Here is a 22,763-nt window from a genome sequence, read left to right on the forward strand (position 1 = left end):
CATCAGACCCAGCACCACTGGGACAGTCCCAAGCAGATAATTCAAGGGCAAGTTATTGTTTGCTGGGCTATAGTCAAGCAAAAAGGAGCTCCTGGTCCAGCTCTTGGTCCTTCACTGGTCACTCTGGGGTTCTGATCCATTGTGAGGCCCAGAAAAGCAAGAGGTCTGTTCAGGAAGCAGCTCCTTGGGTGTATTCCTGAAACCAGGTTTGCAAGAGGCGTGCAGAGACATTGAAGAGATGCCAGTGTAGAGATAACAGGACTGTCACCAACATACATGAGCTCTCAGGGCTTATCCAAATACAAGAAGCACAATGTGGAAGCCAGAAGAGAGCAGCAGTGGAAAGGCCACGTCCTGCTGCTGGCCATGGCCATGGCTCCAGGGAAGCAGCAGCCCCGACCCGAAGGCAGCAGAGAGGCAGAGCCCAGCGGGCAGTGAGGGGCAGCCGCGAGGGCCAGCGGGGCTGCTCCTCCCTGTGGCAGCTGGGCTCTGGGCCCTGAGCCCCTCCTGTGTGCTGGGGCTGCTCCCCCAGCTGCACAGGAGATGGGAAGAGACGGCAGCTGATAACAATGAATTTCTCCTGGCTTCTTTACTGTATTTATCTACATGTGAAGCCCAGTTTTATAAGTACATGAGACAATTCGGTTAAAGTAAGTTAGAAAATATAACGGGCAGAATGTTAAGAATAACTTTATTTAAACGAAAACCACAACTTGGAGAAAATATTCATAAAGGCAAATAATAAAAAATATTTTCCTGTTTCTGAAATAAACCTGGAACTCAAGTGAACATTAATGGTTCACAAAAGCATGTGTCCAAACAGTTTCCTCACTGCCTCCTTGAGGTCCTGGTTCCTCATTCTGTAGATGAGGGGGTTCACTGCTGGAGGCACCACTGAGTACAGAAATTAAAACACCAGGTCCAGGGATAGGGAAGAGATGGAGGGGGGCTTCAGGTAGGCAAACATGGCAGTGCAGAGAAAGAGGGAGACCAGAGCCAGGTGAGGGAGGCACGTGGAAAAGGCTTTGTGTTGGCCCTGCTCAGAGGGCATCCTCAGCATGGCCCTGAAGATCTGGACATAGGACACCACAATGAAAACAAAACAGCCAAATGCTAAACATGCACTAACAACCGGAAGATTAACTTCCTTTAGGTAGTCTGAACGTGAGCAGGAGAGCTTGAGGGTCTGGGGGATTTCACAGAAGAACTGGTCCACAGCATTGCCTTGGCAGAGGGGCAGGGAAAATGTAGTGCCCGTGTGCAGGACAGCATTGAGAAAGCCACTGCCCCAGGCAGCTGCTGCCATCTGGGCACAAGCTCTGCTGCCCACGAGGCTCCCGTAGTGCAGGGGCTTGCAGATGGCAGCGTAGCGGTCATAGGACATGATGGTGAGAACATAAAATTCTGCTGATACAAAGAAGAGAGGGCATTGGCCATGGCTTTGGGCAGAGTGGTGGAGATGCAGCCCAGGTCGAGGAGGGCGAGGTTGAGGAGGAAGAAGTACATGGGGGTGTGGAGGCGGTGGTCGCAGGCTACGGCGGTGAGGATGAGGCCGTTGCCCAGGAGGGCAGCCAGGTGGATGCCCAGGAAGAGCCCGAAGCGCAGGAGCTGCAGCTCACGCGTGTCTGCGAATGCCAGCAGGAGGAACTCGCTCACCGAACTGCTGTTGGCCATTTGTTGTCTTTGGACACAGCTTTCTGTTGGAGAGGATAAGGCAGAAAAAAGTTAGAAAAGGCTTCAATGAGGAAAACCTATTCCACCCAGACGATCCTCTCTCTTGGCAGAAGAACCGGTATGAATCTCATTGTTTCCATACGGATCTCTCAGTGCAATGCTTCAGACTTCTCTGAGGAAAACATGATGCAAGTGTTAGAGCACTCTCATTACAAGCCTCTCTCTTTGCAGAAGAAACTTTCTGCAGCTCTCCTGCTTGAGCTGCGGCTGGTGCTGGCTGAGAGTGGCACTGGGAGCAGGGGCTGCTGTGGGCTCCAGAGGAGTCCTTCCTGCTGTGCAGCAGGAGGGAAGCAGGAACAAGGGGGAAAATCAACTCCATTCGACTTGTCGGTTGTTGCAAACAACTCATCTGAACGCCGAGCTGAGCTGTAGGGATTTTGTTTGCTTTATTTTATCCCAGTAGCCCCTGTAACGCTTAGGATAGGTATTGGATGGTTGAATGCCCTCACATTTCCTGGACACTCCTGCTGATATTTAATGGGAGTGTCCATTAGTGAAGACTGAGAAGAGCCCTTCTGTCCACCAGTCCTGTTCTCAGCTCCCTTGTGTCGCCCATCTCTGAGCTGCACTGTCATCCCATTCAGGTGTTTCCCTGAGAAGGAACAGGAGAATGCTGCTGAGGAAGAAGGGCCACAGCAAGCCAGAGGGAGCCTGGGAGCTTCTCTTCTTTGCATGGCTGCAGGAGCTGCGGGGCAGCTGGCAGAGAGCCCGGCCTGGCCAGGTAGGGCAGGGTGTTCGGGTCTGACCGGGGGCACCTGGCTTAGGCCACTCCGAGGGGCTTCTGCCAGACTTCCTCACCTCGCAGTGCCATCCAGCAGGACCCCCAAAGCCTACTGCATTGCCCACTGCCCTCCCAGGAACAAGACCCAGCAGGAGACCCTTCCAGGACGTGCAGCTGCATGGCCCTGCAGCCAGAGACGTACCTTGTCAAGGGCTGTGCACATTTCTCCTGCAGGCAGCTCTCAGCATCCTCCCACTGCCAACTGCCTCCAAGCCCTCTCTCCTTCTCTCCTGTCCCCGTGCCACCTGCGGTCAGAGCCCCCAGCCCTGCTGCGCTGTGCACAGGAGCTGCTCCTGGGCACAGCTGTCTCTCTGCACCAGGGCCCTCTTGCCACGAGCTCTCTCTGTCCCACGAGCCCGGCCCAGCTCAGCACCACACGCCCAGCCCAAGGCATTGGAATCCCCCCTCGGGGGGCTCTGCTGAGGAGCCCACGAACCTCAGGCACTGAGAGACAATTGAAGACATCTCTCAACAAGTCCAAGTCAGAGGCAAGTTTCCTGCAGTGTCCCCCTGAGGGCCAGCACTGACACAGCCTCCCTTGGAGCTCGTTAGAGTAGAGCATTGGAGGCAGTGAGGGCAAGGAGACAAAGGCAGTGTGAAGGTGACCCTGATGTGTAGGAAAACTGGATGTGTGTCATCAAGCACAAGGGCCAGGCCTTGACCCCCAGCCCCTGGGAAGGGAGATCCTTTCCCTTCACACCTTGCTCAGGGCTCTTCGTGGGGCAGGAGGAGATGGGGATGTGCATGGCCAAGTGCAGGAGAATGGTACGACCCCTGCCTGGTTAATCAGTGGGGATGAGGAGGTCCTGGTTCTTTAGCAATACGCTGTCTCTTCCTAGGCCTCAGTGACAGAGACAACAGCCAGAGCCATGGACACAAAGATCTCGGTTTGTTGGGACTTTCAGCCTTGCCTATTTCCTTGTTCCTCTGATTACCAGAGTATCGTAGCGTCTCCCAGACATGCACCTCTTTCGCTGCTGGCTGTAGACCCTTGTCTGTGTGCTGTCATATGGGGTCTTAGCTGAGTAGCTAGTGTGAGACCACTCGTGGTGCCCAGGCTCTCCTCCTCCTGGGCACTGCTCACTCAGCAGGGTCCCAGTCTGCCCTGATGTGCAGGGTTCCTCTTCCTCTGCTGTGGGACTGGGCTCTTCTCCTTGTAAAGGTCAAGAGGTTTCTGTAGGTAAAATCCTGCAGTTTCTCAAGGTTCCCCCACTCTGATGCTCCATTCTGTCAGGTGTTCATGTCTGCAGGCAGACAGTTCCACCTTTCTGTGTTTGTGCTATCTCTGACAAGACAGCAGCATCAGGAGCTGCAGGGAAGTTTGGATAATACAGGAGTAACCAGCTGAATGGAATCGCAGCACAGAGTCACAGAAGGACAGGGGATGGAAGGCTGCCAGGTTCCACCTCTTCTGTGCTTCCTTCTCATGCATGGTTTCATTTTGTCTGGAGCTGTGTCCTAAAAGTTATGGAGCTGTGCAGGGAAGTATACAGATGGGTTAAAGCCCAGGTGGATGTCAATCCATCTATTACTGTCAAAGACAATAAAAACTCTTTATAGAAACACTCTAATAATGGAGGATTCAGGAGCTTCATCATCTTTTCTTGTCTGTGGGAGGAAACCTGGTGACAAGAGATGAGGTGAAGGCTGAGGCACTTAATGCCTTCTTTGCCTCAGGCTCTAGCAGCAAAACCAGTTGTTCCCCTGGACATTTCTTCTTCCTCATGGCCATTGCCAACCTTATAAGGTGCACTTTGTGGCAGTTTTTTCTCTCCTGCTCTTCTCTACAACAAAACAAAGCTCCATCAGGGTGGAAACCACTCCTGAAGGAGGCATCCCAACCCATCAGGCTCCTTGCGGCCTGTCAGCCAAGCAGACAGAAGTCACCTCCCCAGCATCTCCCAAGGCCTGGGCCTGCTGCTGGCCTTGCAGCTTCTTGGCTAGACACAGCCAAGCCTTGTGCCTCCTGCTGTCCAGTCCTGGCTTCAAGCAGAAGGGACAGGACAACCCCTGTTCGGGCCTTCTTTGTGTCTGGGTCCTCCTGGGGATGGAGGCAGAGGGGATCCCACAGGCAGCATGCCAAGCAGGGGCCTTCTGCTGGCCTAGCAGGGCCACTGGCAGATGGCAGCCCCAAAGTGCACATCCCAGGGAGAAGCCAAGGGTGAGCTGCCACCTCCAGACACAAGGGACCTCACAGTCCCTTTGCGTGACACGTTCCTGCTGCTGCCCTATCAGCTGCAGAGACAGAAGTGACCTCCCAGTCACTGCCCCAGTCCCATTCCTCCTGCTGGGGCAGGAGATCCTGAGGCACAGCTGAGCTCATCAGAGCATTCCCACCCATCTCCTGCAGCTCCCGCGTTTCTGCGAATGCCAGCAGGAGGAACTCGCTCACAGAGCTGCTGTTGGGCATTTCCTGCTTCTGGGCATGGGGTCCTGCCCAAGGAGCTAAAGCACAGTAGGATAGTACAGAATTACCTGATAATAACTAATTCTGTTTCGTCCTCTCAAGCAGACATCGGTCAGGTCCCTTTCATGAGTTTTAACTGACACTGACTGAGGGTGTCCCTGCAATAAGGGAACTTTGCTGTGGTCAATGTAGTGATCAGTCCTCACCTATAACAATAAGGAAAGGGGAACATGTGGTCATCCCTGATTAAATTCAATCCTGATATTAAGTGATTATCCACATTGCTGTTCCAAATTCACCCAACTGCATAGCAGGGGTGTGAGAATTGCTGTTTCTTTAATATTTTCATTCCTTCTGCACTCCAAGTGAAATGTTGTCGATCGTCAGATACAAGGGACTGTCCCTTTAGTGCAGACTGCCCTTCCGAGGGGCAGCCAGTCTGTCAAAAAAAGGCTGGTCTCTTCTGCTGGCATGTCTATGAGCTGCAGAATAACCACATGTTCACCTGAAAAGAACCAGGACACTGCTGAATCAGGGCTCCAAGTGCCCATCTCCAGATCCCTCAACCTGTCCCCATACTCCCCTTCCCCCAAGCAACCCGAGGGCTTGCTCCATGGGCGGGTGAAACCCCCATCCCCAGGCAGCCTGGGAACAAGAGCAGCAGCAGCACGGCCAGGTGGAGAAGCCAGGAGGAATGGCAGCGTCTACCTCATATTGGAGAAACAGAGAGATCTGTCCTGTCAGATGTTATCCGCCATGAGCTGTGTTGGCTTCAGAAAAACTCTTTGGAAATCCCATTTACCTGTTCTGCTGCCAGAGACTCACGGTGCCAAGAGCCTGCAGATCTGTCCTGCCACACGCTGCCCTCTGTTGCTGCGCTCCTCACTGCCTCCAAGCCCTCTCTCCTTCTCTCCTCTCCCCGTGCCAGCTGCGGTCAGAGCCCCCAGCCCTGCTGCGCTGTGCACAGGAGCTGCTCCTGGGCAGAGCTGTCTCTCTGCACCAGGGCCCTCTTGCCACGAGCTCCCCTTGGGCCCAGGAGCCCGGCCCAGCTCAGCAGCACAGCACCCGACCATGGCATCGCTTGCTCTGTGCCATTGGGCTCCTGCGAGGTGTCCCCAAGGCCTCAGGGCTGACAGCTCCCGAAGGCAGCAGGGTCTCTGCTGGGCTGTGGTGTTTGAAGCAGACTGAAGTCATCACCGACTGCTCCTCTCTGAACAGGGGAGAGACTGGTTTTAGAAGTGTGATTTGTGCTATTAGAGTGTGGTTGTCAAACATGAGAAGAAATGATTCCCTCCCTTAACACCTATTTATTCCCTTCCCACTTCAGGGCAGGACACTGCAGCCATGACAGCCAGGGATCATTTTATCCCTCTGAACACCCTTCACCCGTTCTTTTAGGAACTGAGAAAGAAACATCTTGCTCCTTGGTGTCCTAACAAGAGAGGGGGGACCAGAATGCTCTAAAAGGGTTTCCATAAGTGGAAAGGGACATTAAGGTAGCATTGGTTGAGTTTCAACTACTGTGAATATGGAAGGTCTACCCACACACAAATCTCTCCTTCCTCTTTCTCATGACCAGCACGGTGACTGGGACGTGGAACCCCCTCATCATTGTGCTGGTGGCTACAAGCAAACACCTGCAGATGCCTGTGGCCTTCTTCCTTGGGGATTTGTCCTCCTTGCACCCTTGTAGAACTCCACCACTCTGCGCCAGTTGCTGGCCAGCTTCCTGGCTGGGGACAGCACCCCCTTTGCTCACAGAGGTGGGAGCACTGTCAGATGCACCTTCTGCATGACCGGAGTGCTTCCTGCTGGGGGCCATGTCCTACGGTCAGCCCTGGGCTGTACGCCATCCCTGTTCTCTGCCAAGCTCGTGAAGTGGAAAGTCTGACTCCAGAAGGCAGCTGTACCTGAACCAGGGGAATTTCTCTCATGTACAGTAATTATTTCTCCTCCTCCCAGCTACAGTGCTTTGGCCCCAGTGTTGTGGACACCTTCTGTGGTTTTGTCCCATTGTTGCGCCTCTCCTGCAGTGCCACGGTGATACTCATGGTCTTTGCTTTCACGATCTGTATTTTGGATCCAATCTTCCTCTTTGCTCTCGTGCAGTTTTCATGTGTGTGCACCCTGTGTTGGCAGGCCCAAGGCCTTATCCACCTGCTTTTCTGTCCTCACGAGTGTTACTGTTTCCTACGACACCATCATCACTGTATGTGAAGTGCAGAACAGCCCTGCTCAGAGATCTTAATCAAGGCCTTTCCCAAACCTTCATCATCTTCCTGGTCAGTCCTCGGGTTGCTTAGAGGTGGTTTTGGAAGGTTGAGAGATGGGTCTGCAGGTGGAGAGGTGGATCTGCAGACATCGTCATAAGACCTATCTCAAAGACCTTGGAAAGGACGGATTGATCAAAGACGTTCCCCGGGACTTGGAAAAGGCAGATATTAAACCCATTTTCTACTAGGAGAGCAAGCAGAAGGATGATTAAGTCTAACCAGCTTAATCCCAGCCTTAACCCTAGCCCTCAACCCAGAACTAAACTATAAGACTCAAAGCTTGACCTTGTCCTAAACCTTGAGCAGGATCCTTGAGCAAAACACCAATCCCTCCCTTAAAGCCCTTGCCATTCCCTTAACCCCGGAAGGTGACCTCTAATCCCTAATCTTTGTCCTGAACACCTAGACCCCAAAGCCCTCCACCATGCACACAGCACATCTCACATTCAACCCCACTCCTACCTCTAACTTCAGCTCTTTGTCCCCTTGGGGCAGGGCAGGGGCTGTGAGGTCCTGCAGCAGTCACATGGCATTGGAAGAGGCATGTGAGGTGACAGGTATGTGATCAGAGCAGAGGCCACGAGGAAGAGCTGGCTGGGAATGCTGTGATGGGAGCAGGTGTGCCTCAGGATCTGCTGGGCCTGCAGGAAGCACGTGGCTGGGAAGGAGGCTGGGAGGTCACTTCTGTCTCTGGAGCTGACGGACCAGCAGCAGGAATGTGGCCCAGACAGGGACCGTAAAGGGCAGAGGCATGCACATGGCACTGAAGATGATGGCGAGGCACCTTCTGTTCTGGTCAGGTGAGAGACCACAGGAAGGCTGATGGGATGGGAGTCATGCTTGAGATATAGTTTGTGAGACCATCGAATCACAGAATGGCCCATGCTGGAAGGGACCTTAAAGATCATCTTGATCATCTGAAGTCGAAGTAGATGACATTGGTCAGTCTTCCCTTGTCGTCTGATGTGGTCACTCCATTGTAGAAAGCCACCAGATTGGTCCGGCACAACCTACCCTTTGGTGAAGCCATGCTGGCTGTCTCGGATCACATCTTTCTCCTGCATGTGCCTGACATTGATTCCAGGAGGATCTTTTCCATGGTCTTGCCAGGCACAGAGGTGAGGTTCACCGTTCTGTAGTTCCTTGGGTCTTTCTTTCTACCCTTAATCAAAAGGGGAGTGATATTTCCCTTTTCCCAGTCACCAGGGACTTCACCCGACTGCCAGAACTCTTCAAATATGATGGAGAGAGGCTTGGCAACTACATCGGCCAGTTCCTTCAGGTGCAAGTTATCATGCCCCATAGACTTGTACTCGTTAAGTTTCATCAGGTGGTTTCGAACCTGCTCTTCATTTACAGAAGGTGGGACTTTGCCCCCCCCCAACCTCCATCTGTGGGTTCAGGGAAATGAAAGACTTGGGAAGCCTGACTGGCAGGGAAGACTGAGGAGAAGACGTTGTTGAGGCAAAGACATTATTGAGTCCCTCAGCCTTCTCCATGTCTGTCATTACCAGTTCACCCTTCTCATCCATCAGAGGGGGTACACTCTCCTTGCCCTTTCTTTTCTGAGCAATGTATCTGTAGAATCTCTTCCTGTTATTCTTTGCTTCACTTGATAAGCTCAGTTCCATCCATGCCTTCGCTTTCCTTATCCCATCCCTGTACATCTGAAACAAAACCATGCATGAGGGCATGGAAAAATGAACCCTGCACCATAGAAGCCATTCTGAAAACAAAACTTGTAGGTAGGAAACACAGTTTCGTGGAGGTGCAGAGCTGATGGGCATGTTGAGCAGGATGATCCTAGAGACCTTTGTGCCCTTTCCCTCCTGACAACAATGCCACTTCCTTCTCAAGACTAGAGTAGCCAACAGAGGTGAGACAGATACTCTGGGATCAAGAATGTCATCAGAAAGCTGATCCCAATAAGATATGGGGAGGTCAGGAGCAGCCTGAACAAGAGAGATGTGAGATTTCAGGGTGGGAAGAAGAGCTTGGACAGCAAGAAATTATGATTTCATAGAGGTAAGAGGGTTCATGTAATGTAGATGCTGCTTTAACACTGACTTAAAACAGTCATGTAAGCCCCTTACCTTACTTGAACCAGGAATTTTAATCTCTAAACCTAAATGCTACCACAACACTCTGAAAGGAATCCATTTTCGCTCTTCATCCCTTTCCTTTACACTAGCATTAAAATGCTCTATTTAACCCTGGACTTCTTGGGAGACCTAAAAAACCCTAAAACACAGAGCTTCTCCATACCTTAACCGGACACCTGACACCACAAACAGAATACCAAACACTCCCAATAAAACTTTCCTAAATCTCTAACACAAAATGTGAAAAATAGGTACCGAGGGGGCTAGAGAGAGGTCAGCTCTGCCTCAGGATCTCCTGCCCCAGCAGGAGGAATGGGACTGGGGCAGTGACTGGGAGGTCACTTCTGTCTCTGCAGCTGATAGGGCAGCAGCAGGAACGTGTCACGCAAAGGGACTGTGAGGTGCCTTGTGTCTGGAGGTGGCAGGTCAGCCTTGGCTTCTCCCTGGGATGTGCACTTTGGGGCTGACATCTGCCAGTGGCCCTGCTAGGCCAGCAGAAGGCCCCTGCTTGGCATGCTGACTGTGGGATCCTCTCTGCCTCCATCCCCAGGAGGACCCAGACAGAAAGGAGGGCCGCACAGGGCTTGTCCTGTCCCTTCTGCTTGAGTCCAGGACTGGACAGCAGGAGGCACAAGGCTTGGCTGTGTCTAGCCAAGAAGCTGCAAGGCCAGCAGCAGGCCCAGGCCTTGGAAGATGCTGCTGAGGTGACTTCTGTCTGCTTGGCTGACAGGCCACAAGGAGCCTGATGGGTTGGGATGCCTGCTTCAGGAGTGGTTTCCACCCTGATGGAGCTTTCTTTGGTAGTACGAAAGAGCAGGAGAGAAAAAACTGCCACAAAGTGCGCCTTGGAAGGGTGGCACTGGCCAAGAGGAAGAAGAAATGTCCCTCAAAGGGTCGTGCTGTGCTGACAGAGGTCACCTAAAGAGAGCCTATGATCATACCCACGCTTTGTGTTCATCAAGGAACAGCTGATGAGGGTAGACGAGACATGGGTGAGATGATGGAAATGCTGGGGTGAGAGCAAGGTGGTGGACAGAGATGGGTGTCTGCAGACTTCAAGGAAATAGGGCAAAGTGTGGGACAGCATAGGAAAGCCTGCAGAGGAGAAGGCAGAGGATGCTGGCAAGAAGGGAAGGCCCCAACAGCCCTGACGTTTTTGTCCCTTTGCCTAGAGCTTCTGAGGAGACAAGATTTAGTCATTGCAATGGGGCCTCACTGCTTCCTTGATACCCTGTGCAGGGGTGGGGAGGTGTCCTAATGAAGTTCTTCTCGTGGCATCACACTGCCCACCACATCATACAGACCCCAAGAAGAGCCCTGAGCCAGACTTGGGGGTGCAGGATCTCCCCTCCCAGTGGCTGGGCTCAGGCCTTGGCCCTTCTGCTTCACCAAAACCAACCAAGACTTTTCTCAGCACAGCGCTTTGCCTGTCTGCAATCATGGCCTCCAATGATCTGCCCTAACAAGTCCCTGGGGAGGCTTTGTTAGGAACAGCCCTCAGTGGGGCCCATTAATACTCCAAGTCACTTCAACTTTTCCTTCTGACTTTACCTTCTCAAGCGGTTACATCATTCTCCTCTCAGTACCTGAGCTTCGTAGACTGAGCACCAAAATACACCATGGAACTCATTAAAATGCAGAACGTCCTAAGCAGCCATATCTCTCCCACAGTTTTCTTCAAGTCTTCAAGACTTGTGCAGCTAATTGGAGAGCTTTCATGGTGTAGTAAAGGAGACGGATTTCAAAGAGCATCTAACAAAAATCTTTCCTCATTTTGAAGGCTTTATTTTGTTGCATTTCAGTTTAGAGCATCATTTTCCCATAGATATTGGTCTAGGGATAATACTTTGAAGCCCTGCTTAGGTAGGAAGAGCAGGGTTTTTCCTTTTTAAAAACAAACAACAGGAAATCATCCTGCAATTAAAAAAAAAAAATATGTTCCTCATTTTTTTTGCCTCCAGTGATGTTTACCTTCCCAAAAGGATGACTGTACGTGATGTATTTTACACTGATTAATAGGAAATTTTAAATAGTAGTGTTAATATTAACCCATATCATACTAATTCAATGATAAATGATGAGTCTCTTGCTAAGGAAACCATTAGACAGACTGCTGAGAGATGGGCGAGCTGGAACTGACAGAAACTCAAAGCAGCAACTGGGTTGGTGAGAGCAGTCTGAATGATCAAAGAGTAAGGGGAGGGCAAAGCAGGAGACCTATGGGAAGTGCATAGGTCCAGACAGGCAGCTGGAAAGGGGACATTCAGCAGGGTCTGTGTAATCAAGATGGGTTTTGTGCCTGGAAGATGAGGGAGCACACCACGACAGAGAAAGCAATGACAATGCAAGTACAGGTGAACACCAGTATTTCTTCTCCTGTGCTGAATATACATCCTGAAAATTCTCATTTCTTCATGACAGAAATTATACTTCACGTAAGACATTTATTGGAAGGAGTTGAATCATTTGAGCTGATGAGTAGTTGCTTTATTAGTTTAGTATTAAAAAATTACTGGGCTTTGAGGCAGAACTTTGCTGTGTGAAAATAAGTATAACCAGGGAAAACCTCCTGTGGCCCCGTTGTGTTTGAGGCACTTCCCTGGACTGGCAGATGTCAGAAAAGACCTGCAGGAGACCGGAGCCCCTTGGGAAAATCAGGTGGAGCCAGGTGGAGTTCCCAGGGCACCTCCACTGCTAGCAGTGGTCTTTGTCCCTGTAACTGCAGCCCAGCCCAGCACAGGAAACCCCTTCAAAGACAACACCTTAGTTCAGTGGGTTTCTGGGATTGACCTAGATTTCAAATGGCCTTTGGGAACCTGAGATACTTTCCCTTATTCCTACTAGACACATGAACATCCATTTACCTTCCTGGGTCAACTTTAGCAAACTCAGGCTGAAAAACTCAAATATAGCACGCTTCAAATGGCTGAGGCAGAACCCATCAGTTTGCCCCACTTTGGAAATGGTCCCTGTCCAACTATGTTTTTTAAAGTGAAAAATGTGAAATGACCCGTCAGGTCAATGCGCAGAGTAAGGGAAAGTCACACATATTGTGCTGGAGTGTCAGAAGGCAAAAAGCACTGCACTGTGCCTCAGAGTAATCAAGGAGACCTAATCCAGTTCATCTGTGAGATAAAGCAGAGTGAAGGACGCTGAGTGGTGCCCTAACATGAAGAAGGATGTACATCACTGGTGAAGGAGCTGTCTTTTTGTGCCATCACCAATGCAAATACACAAAACTATATCAAATAAAGGTAAGCTGTCCCACCCTGGCCCTGTCACCCCACAGGGCAGGAGAGAGGGAGCTGACAGCCAAGGGACGCATTTGGGTGTGGAAGGTGGGGCCCAGCAGAGACAAGGAGCCAAGGCAGTAGCTGGGGGAGGCCAGGAGAAACAGCCCAAGGGGTGGTGCTGCTTGTGAGGACACGTTTGTGCCAGCAGCCTGAGTGGGCAGCAGCTGTGCGCAGGCGAGGGGAGGCCAGGAAGCGCATGCCAAGAGCGCTCCTGCCAGCAGAGACAAGGCCGGGGCCGAGGGCAAGGGGAGGGGCAGGCCCAGGGCAGGGGGCTGCAAGGGCCATGCTGAGCTCCCTGCCCCTGCAGCAGCCGCACTGGCCCTCAGCAGATGTGCTGGCCGGCACGCACGGGGAGGTGCTGGCGTGCATCAGAGAGCAGCGAGGAGGGCGCTGGAGAGGGCCGGGGTGAGGCAGGTGGCAGAGCCCCATGCAGGGGCTGGCTGGGGGTCCCCTCTGCTGCAGCCACCGCACTCGGGGTTGCAGGAGGAGGGCCTGCAGGGCTTGTGGCCACGGGGCAGAGCCTGGCCCTGGACACTCCGTGAGCGCCGTGCAGGTCGTGGCAGGCTGCGGTGAGGGGACGAATGCCCTGGGCCCCCTTCGTGCTCTGCCCAGGCCAGCAAGGGCCCCGAGCGGCCTCGTGTCCCCTGCCCCTGCAGCTCGGGGCTCCCTTCCCCAGCCCTGGCTCTGCAGCACCAAGCCCTGCTGGGAGCCCTCCCCTGCATGCTGCCACCGCTCCCTGACGCTGCTGGTGCCCTCTGCCGGGCACTGCCCAGCCCAGCCCAGCCCCTGCCCACCTCTCCCCACCTCCCGGACCTCTCCCCAGCCCAGCAGCGCAGGCTGGGCTGGCCACAGGGCAGTGCCCACCGCAGGCTGCTGCAGTGCTCTGGGCACGGCCAGCACAACCCCAGCCCCTCACAAGGCACCGCAGCTGCTGGCACAAAGGCGGCTCTGGGCCTCCCCAGCAGCCCCGGGCACAAGAGGCCTGGCCCAGGCACAGAGCAGCTCCAGATTCCTCTCCAGGATGCCATTTGCCATCAGACCCAGCACCACTGGGACAGTCCCAGGCCAGTCAAGGCCAGTTACTGTTTGCTGGGCCATAGGCAAGCAAGAAGGCAGCTCCCAGTCCAGCCCTTGGTCCTTCACCGATCACTCTGGGGTTCTGATCCATTGTGAGGCCCAGAAAAGCAAGAGGTCTGTTCAGGAAGCAGCTCCTGGGGTGTATTCCTGAAACCAGGTTTGCAAGAGGCGTGCAGAGACATTGAAGAGATGGCAATGTAGAGGTAACAGGACTGTCACCAACATACATGAGATCTCAGAGCTTATCCAAATACAAGAAGCACAATGTAGAAGCAAAAGAGAGCAGCAGTGAAAAGGCCACGTCCTGCTGCTGGCCATGGCCATGGCTCCAGGGAAGCAGCAGCCCCGACCCGAAGGCAGCAGAGACGCAGAGCCCAGCGGGCAGTGAGGGGCAGCCCCGAGGGCTTTGCGCCCATTATTAATGATGAAGAAGCATGTATCCAAAGACTTTCCTCAATGCATCCCTGAGCTCCTTGTTTCTCATGCTGTAGATGAGGGGATTCATGGCAGCAGGAACCACAGAGTACAGCAATGCCACAACCAGATCCAGGGATGGAGAGGAGATGGAGGGGGGCTTCAGGTAGGCAAACATGCCAGTACTGACAAACAAGGAGACGATGGCCAGGTGAGGGAGGCACGTGGAAAAGGTTTTGTGCCGGCCCTGCTCAGAGGGTATCCTCAGCACTGCCCTGAAGATCTGCACATAGGACAGCACAATGAAAACAAAACAAACAAATACTAAAGAAACACTAAACACAAGTGCCCCAACTTCCCTGAGGTAGGCATCTGAGCAGGAGAGCTTGAGGATCTGGGGGATTTCACAGAAGAACTGGTCCAGAGCATTGCCTTGGCAGAGGGGCAGGGAAAATGTAGTGGCCGTGTGCAGGACAGCATTGAGAAAGCCACTGCCCCAGGCAGCTGCTGCCATCTGGGCACAAGCTCTGCTGCCCACGAGGCTCCCGTAGTGCAGGGGCTTGCAGATGGCAACGTAGCGGTCGTAGGACATGATGGTGAGAAGGGAATATTCTGCTGATATAAAGAAGGAAAACAAAAAGACCTGTGCGGCACACCCTTGATAGGAGATGGCCCTGGAGTCCCAGAGGGCATTGGCCATGGCTTTGGGGAGAGTGGTGGAGATGCAGCCCAGGTCGAGGAGGGCGAGGTTGAGGAGGAAGAAGTCCATGGGGGTGTGGAGGCGGTGGTCGCAGGCTACGGCGGTGAGGATGAGGCCGTTGCCCAGGAGGGCAGCCAGGTAGATGCCCAGGAAAAGCCCGAAGTGCAGGAGCTGCAGCTCGCGCGTGTCTGCGAATGCCAGCAGGAGGAACTCGCTCACAGAGCTGCTGTTGGGCATTTGCTAACATTAAACACAGCTGTCTGTTGAAGAGAAAGAATGCATAACAAAGTTAGAAGAGGCTTCAATGAGGAAAACCTATTCCATGTCTTAGAACACCCCCCAGACGATCCTCTCTCTTGGCAGAAGAACCTGTATGAATCTCATTGCTTCCATACCGATCTCTCAGTGCAATGCTGTGGGATTCTCAGTCTCCTGTACAATCCTGAGAACACATTGCCATCAAACTTGCCTCCCTTGCAATGCAGGAATCAGAAAGCACGGAATCCAAAAAAAAGCCTTCTCCTTCAGATAAACCAAGCCTCAGTCTTCTTCTCGAAATGACCGCTTCTAAATGCCGTTCTCTACAACGTATTCTACTTCTTGCTGGAGAAACAGAGACCCATCCGGACAGATGCTGTCAGCCATCGGATGTGCCAGCTGTAGAAGACCCCTCTGGCAACCCTACCTGCATGGCCCTGCAGCCAGAGACTCACGGTGCCAAGAGCCTGCAGATCTGTCCTGCCACACGCTGCCCTCTGTTGCTGCGCTCCTCACTGCATCCAAGCCCTCTCTCCTTCTCTCCTGTCCCCGTGCCACCTGCGGTCAGAGCCCCCAGCCCTGCTGCGCTGTGCACAGGAGCTGCTCCTGGGCAGAGCTGTCTCTCTGCACCAGGGCCCTCTTGCCACGAGCTCTCTCTGTCCCACGAGCCCGGCCCAGCTCAGCACCAGACGCCCAGCCCAAGGCATTGGAATCCCCCCTCTGGGGGCTCTGCTGAGGAGCCCACGAACCTCAGGCACTGAGAGACAATTGAAGACATCTCTCAACAAGTCCAAGTCAGAGGCAAGTTTCCTGCAGTGTCCCCCTGAGGGCCAGCCCTGACACAGCCTCCCTTGGAGCTCGTTAGAGCAGAGCATTGGAGGCAGTGAAGACAAGGAGACAAAGGTAATGTGAAGGTGACCCTGATGTGTAGACAAAGTGTATTTGTTTCAACTAGCACAAGGGCCCAGACAATAGCGAATGATTTAAAATTTGAAAAGACAGAAAAGGAAGTTAAAATAGTAACAATAACAATAATAACAATAACAGTAATAATATTAATATTTACAAAGCAAGTGATGCACCATGCAATTGCTGAGAAGCCCCTCACCGATGCTCAACCTGTCCCTGAGCATTGGTCCCCCGGACCCTGGCCAGCCTGCAGCAGGATCTCTTGTGCACGTCCCTTCACCTTCATTTCTTTTAGTGCAAAATCAGCTTTCAGAGGAATTTGGAGTATTTTCTTCCCTTTCTCAAACACTTCCTCTGCTCTGTCACCCCACACAACAATGCCATCGATGTACTGCAGGTGTTCAGGAGCTTCCTCCTCTTCCAGGGCACTCTGGATCAGTCCATGGCAAATGGTAGGGCTGAGTTTCCTGCCCTGGGGCAGTCGATGCCAGGTTGAAAGCAAGCTGTGGCCTTCAATCTGCTGGCAAACGCAAAGAGAAAAATGCATTAGCGACATCAGTTGTGGCAAAATGCTTGGGTGCCTTTGATCCCAGTTTGCATGGAAGCTCTACCGTGTCCGGCATGGCAGCACTCAGCACTGCATGACTTCCTTCAGGCCACGACAATCCTCTGTCAGCGGACTCGGTTGGTGCTCTACTGACTGAGGTGCACCGCTGTGGCAGTGATTGGCACCAGCTGTCCTTCAGCCCTCATCAACCCCACAACAGAAGGGTCCTGTGAGAGACCAAGGCAAGGCAGACAACAGCATCATGTCCTCCGTCTCCAAGGCAGCTGTGCCAAAAGCCCACCCATACCCTTTTGGGTCCCTGAAATATCTCTCCTCTCCTGAAGCAGTCTCTTCCAAGGATGCACAGAGTCCGGGGCCAGTCCCAGTGGGGTGCTTTTGCCACTCCTTCCCACTTAGACTCACTTCAGCCTCCAGTACAGGTCAGTGTTGGCATCCCCCTGTCACTCCAGACATACAAATGGGTTCACCCCTCCACAGCTTGATGGCACTAGGGTACGCTGTGCAGTGGTGTCCACTGGAGCCTGAGACTTCTGGGGGCCTGATGTGCAAGGCCATCGAATCCTCACAGTCCAATACGGCCGATGGTCCCCTTCCTCCCCCTGGCTGGAGGCAGGGCCCCTCTCGTCCTGCCCATAGTATTCCTTACTGTGTCTGCAGGACTGCCCGCTGGAAAGTGGAGCAGCAGTTCTCTAAGAACCCCTTTTAGGGACTGTTGTTCCTTGCCACTCACATACCCGTGCCTCTAGGGTTGAGGCAGATTTTCCATCCCACTTTCTCATGTCCTCTCCATGGTCACACAGGTGAAACCAGAGGGTGACACATCGTGTGTACCCACCATCTCTCCTTTCCTGACCTCTAAGTCCAGGGAGGGGCCCCATTTCTCCCAGCACCAGAGCAGCACAGGGATAGGGATCGCGTGATTACTGATGCCCTTAGGACCTGTTCCTCTTGGTCCTCCTACTCACATGATGGTCCAGCTTTTCTGAAGCCTGCTTCATCTTCTTTCTCCTCCTTTCTTGTCTGGGTAGGAGTTCCTTTCCTTTCTTAAAAAAAAATGACTTTCATATCCATTGTTTTTCTTGCATATAAGAGCAACTGATACAGACACAGGTTGCTTCTCTGGCGCAGACACAGGGCCCATGAAAGGAGCTGGAGTTGCTGCAGGGCATTTTGCAGATGCTGTAGTGGCTGCAGGGTCTGTCAGAGGGGTTGGAGTGGCTGCAGGACTTGTCACAGAGGTTGGAGTGGCATTGATTGTGGCTCTGTAGGCATAGGCTGAGACCCAGCACACTGCAGTGGTATGTGTCTCTTTGGAAATGCCAGGGTGATAACACCACTTTTCCAAGCATTTCGCAGTTTTTTAGGATTCTGTACTGTCTCAGGGATGAAGTTCCAAAGCTTTGGAGGTGCCCCCTGCTCTAGGTGCCTGCCCAGATCCTCCCACAGTCCCTGCCACTCCTCACTCTCCTGCCTCTGGACAGATCTCTGGATGGCATGCATTAAGTAGTTGCTTAAACATAAACAAAAGCTGAAAAATATGCAGGAGACATAACAATAGGAACATGCTGGTTTGACCATCCCAAGGATATTCAGAGCTTTGAAGAGCTAGTGTAATTAGGCTGGAGGAGAAGGGGGAGGTGCAGGAGAAAGGGAGAGTGAACCAGTGGGGAAAAGTGTCCTCCCCTTGTCTCCCCCCAGTGGCTTGGTTTCCTGAGGAGAAAAGGTCAAGAGTGTAGTTCTTAATAGTTTCTGAGTCATATCATAAGCCAGTGTTACACAATACAAGAAAAGAATAAACTTGAAGCAGCCATCAGAAAAGATAAACAGTATGACAGGGGAGACATACAGGAAGTCATGTGCTATACAACACAGTTCTGAAATTGAGCACAACAGACCTGAGATTAAAAAAAAAAAATAAAAAAAGAAAGAAAATCAAGTTTGTGATCAGCAACCATTAAAATCAACTCATGCTTATAAAGGTTTACTTTTAACATGCTGTGGTGAGATCTGTCATTGGCTCAAACTTTATGCTCCATGTCGGGCACCAAAAAGAGCGTGTTTTAACCCAGCAGGCAGCTCAGCACCACACAGCCATTCCCTCACACACACACCCTGCTACACCCCCAGCGGATGCAGGAGAGAATGAGCAGGGGGAAAAAAATAAAATAAACTAAAAAAAAAAAAGTCATGGTTTGAGATAAAGACAGTTTAATAGGACAGAAAGGGAAGACAAATAATACGAACAATGATGATGATGATCGTGATGGTGATTGCCTGTCCCGCAGCAGTGGTACCCCCTACCCTGGCCAGCCACCCCATATTGATTGTTCAGCATGACGGCTGCGGTATGGAACATCCCTTTGGCCACTTGGGGTCAGCTGTCCTGCTTCTGTCCCCCCCAGCTCCTCAGGCACCCCCAGCCCTCCACTGCTGGGCAACAACTAAGCCATCAGTGTGTGATCGTCATTCTTCTCATGCTAAATGCAAAACACAGCATCATACCAGCTACTAGGAGGAAAATTAACTTGAACCTAGCCAACAGCAGGACACCCACAGACCAATGGCATGATATCTCTGTGTGTATATCAAAAGAGAAAAGGTGGTGGTGATTAATTAGAAAGTACTGGAGCTGAGCATGATGCAGATGGTGTGGAATATGGGGTGGATATTGTCCTCGTTTTGGCTGGGATAGATTTAATTTTCTTCCTATTAGCTGGTATGGTGCAGTGTTTGTATATAGGACACAGCTCCAGACAAAATAACAGCAGGCATGAGAAGGAAGAAGAGAAAAAGTGGAATTGGGCAGCATTCTACCCTGTACCCTTATATGAGATTGTGCTGCAGTTCCATTCAACTGGTTACTGCCGTATTGTCCAAACTGTCCTGCAAACTCCTGCTGCTGTTACCTTGTGAGAGGCGGCATAATCAGGGTGAGCCATCCGCCTGCAGACATTAACAGCTGACAGAATGCAGCATTGGTCCAGGGGAGCCTTGAGAAACTGCAGGAGTTTGAATAAAGGAACTTGTTGACATTTACAAGGAGAAGAGCCCAGTCCTGCAGCAGAGGAAGAGGAACCCCTCACATCAGGGCAGACTGGGACCCTGCTGAGTGAGCAGTGCCCAGGAGGAGGAGGGCCTGGGCACCACGAGGGATGCCATACGAGCAGTGGTGCTGCTCCCCAGGAACCAGGCCAGCTTCCTACAGAGCTGCCTTACGAGGAGCATGGCCACCAAGAAGATCTGAGTTATCAGACTCAGCTCAGATCCAGTGTGACACCACACAGATAAGGGTCTACAACCAGCAGGGAAAGATGTGCAGGTCTGGGAGTCCTTAGGACAGCCTGGTGTGGAGAGGACAGAGGCCTCTGAATAGGCTGAGAGTCCCAACGGGACCCAGGGCTTTGTGTCCATGGTTCTGGCTGTTGTCTCTGCCACTGAGGCCTAGGAGGAGACAGCTTCTCGGTAAAGTACCAGGGCCTCATTGCCTCCTCGCCCCCACCCATGAACCAGGCAGGGCTCGTACCATTCTCCTGCACTTGGCCATGCACATCCCCATCTCCTCCTGCCCCACGAAGAGCCCTGAGCAGTGTGTGAAGGGAAAGGATCTCCCTTCCCAGGGATGGGGAGTCAAGGCCTGGCCCTTTTCATTCATGAAACACATCCATTTTTCCTACACATCAGAGCCACCTTCACACTGCCTTTGTCTCCTTGTCCTCACTGCCTCCCATGCTCTGCTCTAACGAGCTCCAAGGGAGGCTGTGTCAGTGCTGGCCCTCAGGGGGACACTGCAGGAAACTTGCCTCTGACTTGGACTTGTTGAGAGATGTCTTCAATTGTCTCTCAGTGCCTGAGGTTCGTGGGCTCCTCAGCAGAGCCCCCCAAGGGGGGATTCCAATGCCTTGGGCTGGGCGTCTGGTGCTGAGCTGGGCCGGGCTCGTGGGACAGAGAGAGGTCGTGGCAAGAGGGCCCTGGTGCAGAGAGACAGCTCTGCCCAGGAGCCGCTCCTGTGCACAGCGCAGCAGGGCTGGGGGCTCTGACCGCAGCTGGCACGGGGAGAGGAGAGAAGGAGAGAGGGCTTGGAGGCAGTTGGCAGTGGGAGGATGCTGAGAGCTGCCTGCAGGAGAAATCTGCACAGCCCTTGACAAGGTACGTCTCTGGCTGCAGGGCCATGCAGCTGCACGTCCTGGAAGGGTCTCCTGCTGGGTCTTGTTTCTGGGAGGGCAGTGGGCAATGCAGTAGGCTTTGAGAGTCCTGATGGGTTGCATTGCGAGGTGAAGCAGTCTGGCAGAAGCCCCTCGGAGTGCCCTAAGCCAGGTGCCCCCGGTCAGCCCAGAACACCCTGCCCTGCCTGGCCAGGCCGGGCTCTCTGCCAGCTGCCCCGGAGCTCCTGCAGCCATGCAAAGAAGAGAAGCTCCCAAACTCCATCTGGCTTGCTGTGGCCCTTCTTCCTCAGCAGAATTCTCCTGTTTCTTCTCAGGGAAACACCTCAATGGGATGATAGTGTAACTCAGAGAGGGGTGCCACAAGGGAGCTGAGAACAGGACTGGTGGAGAGAGGGGCTCTTCTCGGTCTTCACTAATGGACACTCCCATAAAATATCAGCAGGAGTGTCCAGGAAATGTGAGGGCATTCAACCATCCAATACCTATCCTAAGCATTACGGGGGCTACTGGGATAAAATAAAGCAAACAAAATCCCTACAGCTCAGCTCTGCGTTCAGATGACTTGTTTGCAACAACCGACAAGTCGAATGGAGTTGAGTTTCCCCCTTGTTCCTGCTTCCCTCCTGCTGCACAGCAGGAAGGACTCCTCTGGAGCCCACAGCAGCCCCTGCTCCCAGTGCCACTCTCAGCCAGCACCAGCCGCAGCTCAAGCAGGAGAGCTGCAGAAAGGTTCTCCTGCAAAGAGAGAGCCTCTTGCTAGGGGTGCTCTAAGACTGCAACAGGTTTTCCTCAGAGAAGTCTGTTCTAACTTTTTTCTGCTTTATCCTCTTCAACAGATCACTGCGTCCAGAGTCAGGAAATGGCCAACAGCAGCTCTGTGAGCGAGTTCCTCCTGCTGGCATTCGCAGACACGCGAGATGCAGCTCCTGCACTTTGGACTCTTCCTGGGCATCTACCTGGCTGCCCTCCTGGGCAACGGCCTCATCCTCACCGCCGTAGCCTGCGACCACCGCCTTCATACCCCCATGTACTTCTTCCTCCTCAACCTCGCCCTCCTCGACCTGGGCTGCATCTCCACCACTCTCCCCAAAGCCATGGCCAATGCCCTCTGGGACACCAGGGCCATCTCCTATCAAGGGTGTGCTGTTCAGGTCTTTTTCTTTGCCTTCTTGATTACAGCAGAATTTTATGTTCTTACTCTCATGTCCTACGACTGCTACGCTGCCATCTGCAAGCCCTTGCACTACGGGAGCCTCGTGGGCAGCAGAGCTTGTGCCCAGATGGCAGCAGCTGCCTGGGGCAGTGGCTTTCTCAATGCTGTCCTGCACACGGCCACTACCTTTTCCCTGCCCCTCTGCCAAGGCAATGCTGTGGACCAGTTCTTCTGTGAAATCCCCCAGATCCTCAAGCTCTCCTGCTCAGATGCCAACCTCAGGGAAGTTTGGGCACTTGTGTTTAGTGTTTCTTTAGTCTTTGGTTGTTTTGTCTTCATTTTGGTGTCCTATGTGCAGATCTTCAAGGCTGTGCTGAGGATGCCCTCTGAGCAGGGCCGGCACAAAGCCTTTTCCACGTGCCTCCCTCACCTGGCCGTCGTCTCCCTGATGGTCAGCACTGGCATTCCTGCCTACCTGAAGCCCCCCTCCATCTCTTCCCCATCCCTGGACCTGCTGGTGTCATTCCTGTACTCGGTGGTACCTCCAGCACTGAACCCCCTCATCTACAGCCTGAGGAACCAGGAACTAAGGGATTCAGTGAGGACACTACTTGAATGCACACATCTTCAGCAAATTCACCTATAATAATACGCCTACAATTAAAAATCTCAACTTTTCTCAGAAACTTTCAAGATTTCTTCTGTTACTAAATGCCTGTATTATTATTTTATATAATTAATATGCTTTTGATTAAATAATGTTATTCTTAGTCTCCTCCTTGTCAGTTATTTACCTATAGAAGCCGGCTTCCTGTGTACCTACACCTACTGAAGAAACCTTGCGAACTTCATAGGTCTCAGCTTCCGTTTCTCCCCTTGTCTGGAGCTGGGGGAGAAGCCCCAGCACACAGGAGGGGCTCAGGGCCCAGAG

The 22,763-nt window shown here is 52.7% G+C and overlaps 2 protein-coding genes across 2 annotated transcripts in view; one reads left to right on the forward strand and one right to left on the reverse strand.

The window, feature by feature from the left end:
• Window positions 1–15,243, reverse strand: part of LOC136787769 (olfactory receptor 14C36-like) — a 42,842-nt gene extending 27,599 nt beyond the window's left edge. Inside the window, exons 1-2 of the mRNA XM_066985088.1 lie at window positions 14,206–15,243; window positions 13,895–13,901 (exon numbers count right to left, since the gene is read on the reverse strand). Coding sequence (XP_066841189.1) covers window positions 13,895–13,901; window positions 14,206–15,018 — 820 coding nt within the window. The 5' untranslated portion in view covers window positions 15,019–15,243. The remainder of the gene's footprint in view (window positions 1–13,894; window positions 13,902–14,205) is intronic.
• Window positions 15,244–18,761: 3,518 nt separating this feature from the next.
• LOC136787558 (olfactory receptor 14C36-like) lies at window positions 18,762–22,478 on the forward strand. Its single transcript, XM_066984869.1, has 2 exons — window positions 18,762–18,861; window positions 21,859–22,478. The coding sequence occupies exons 1-2, from the start codon at window positions 18,762–18,764 to the stop codon at window positions 22,476–22,478; spliced, it is 720 nt and encodes a 239-aa protein (XP_066840970.1).
• Window positions 22,479–22,763: the final 285 nt, after the last annotated feature.

Source organism: Anser cygnoides, chromosome 30, assembly GCF_040182565.1.
Source record: "Anser cygnoides isolate HZ-2024a breed goose chromosome 30, Taihu_goose_T2T_genome, whole genome shotgun sequence".
Lineage (NCBI taxonomy): Eukaryota > Metazoa > Chordata > Aves > Anseriformes > Anatidae > Anser > Anser cygnoides.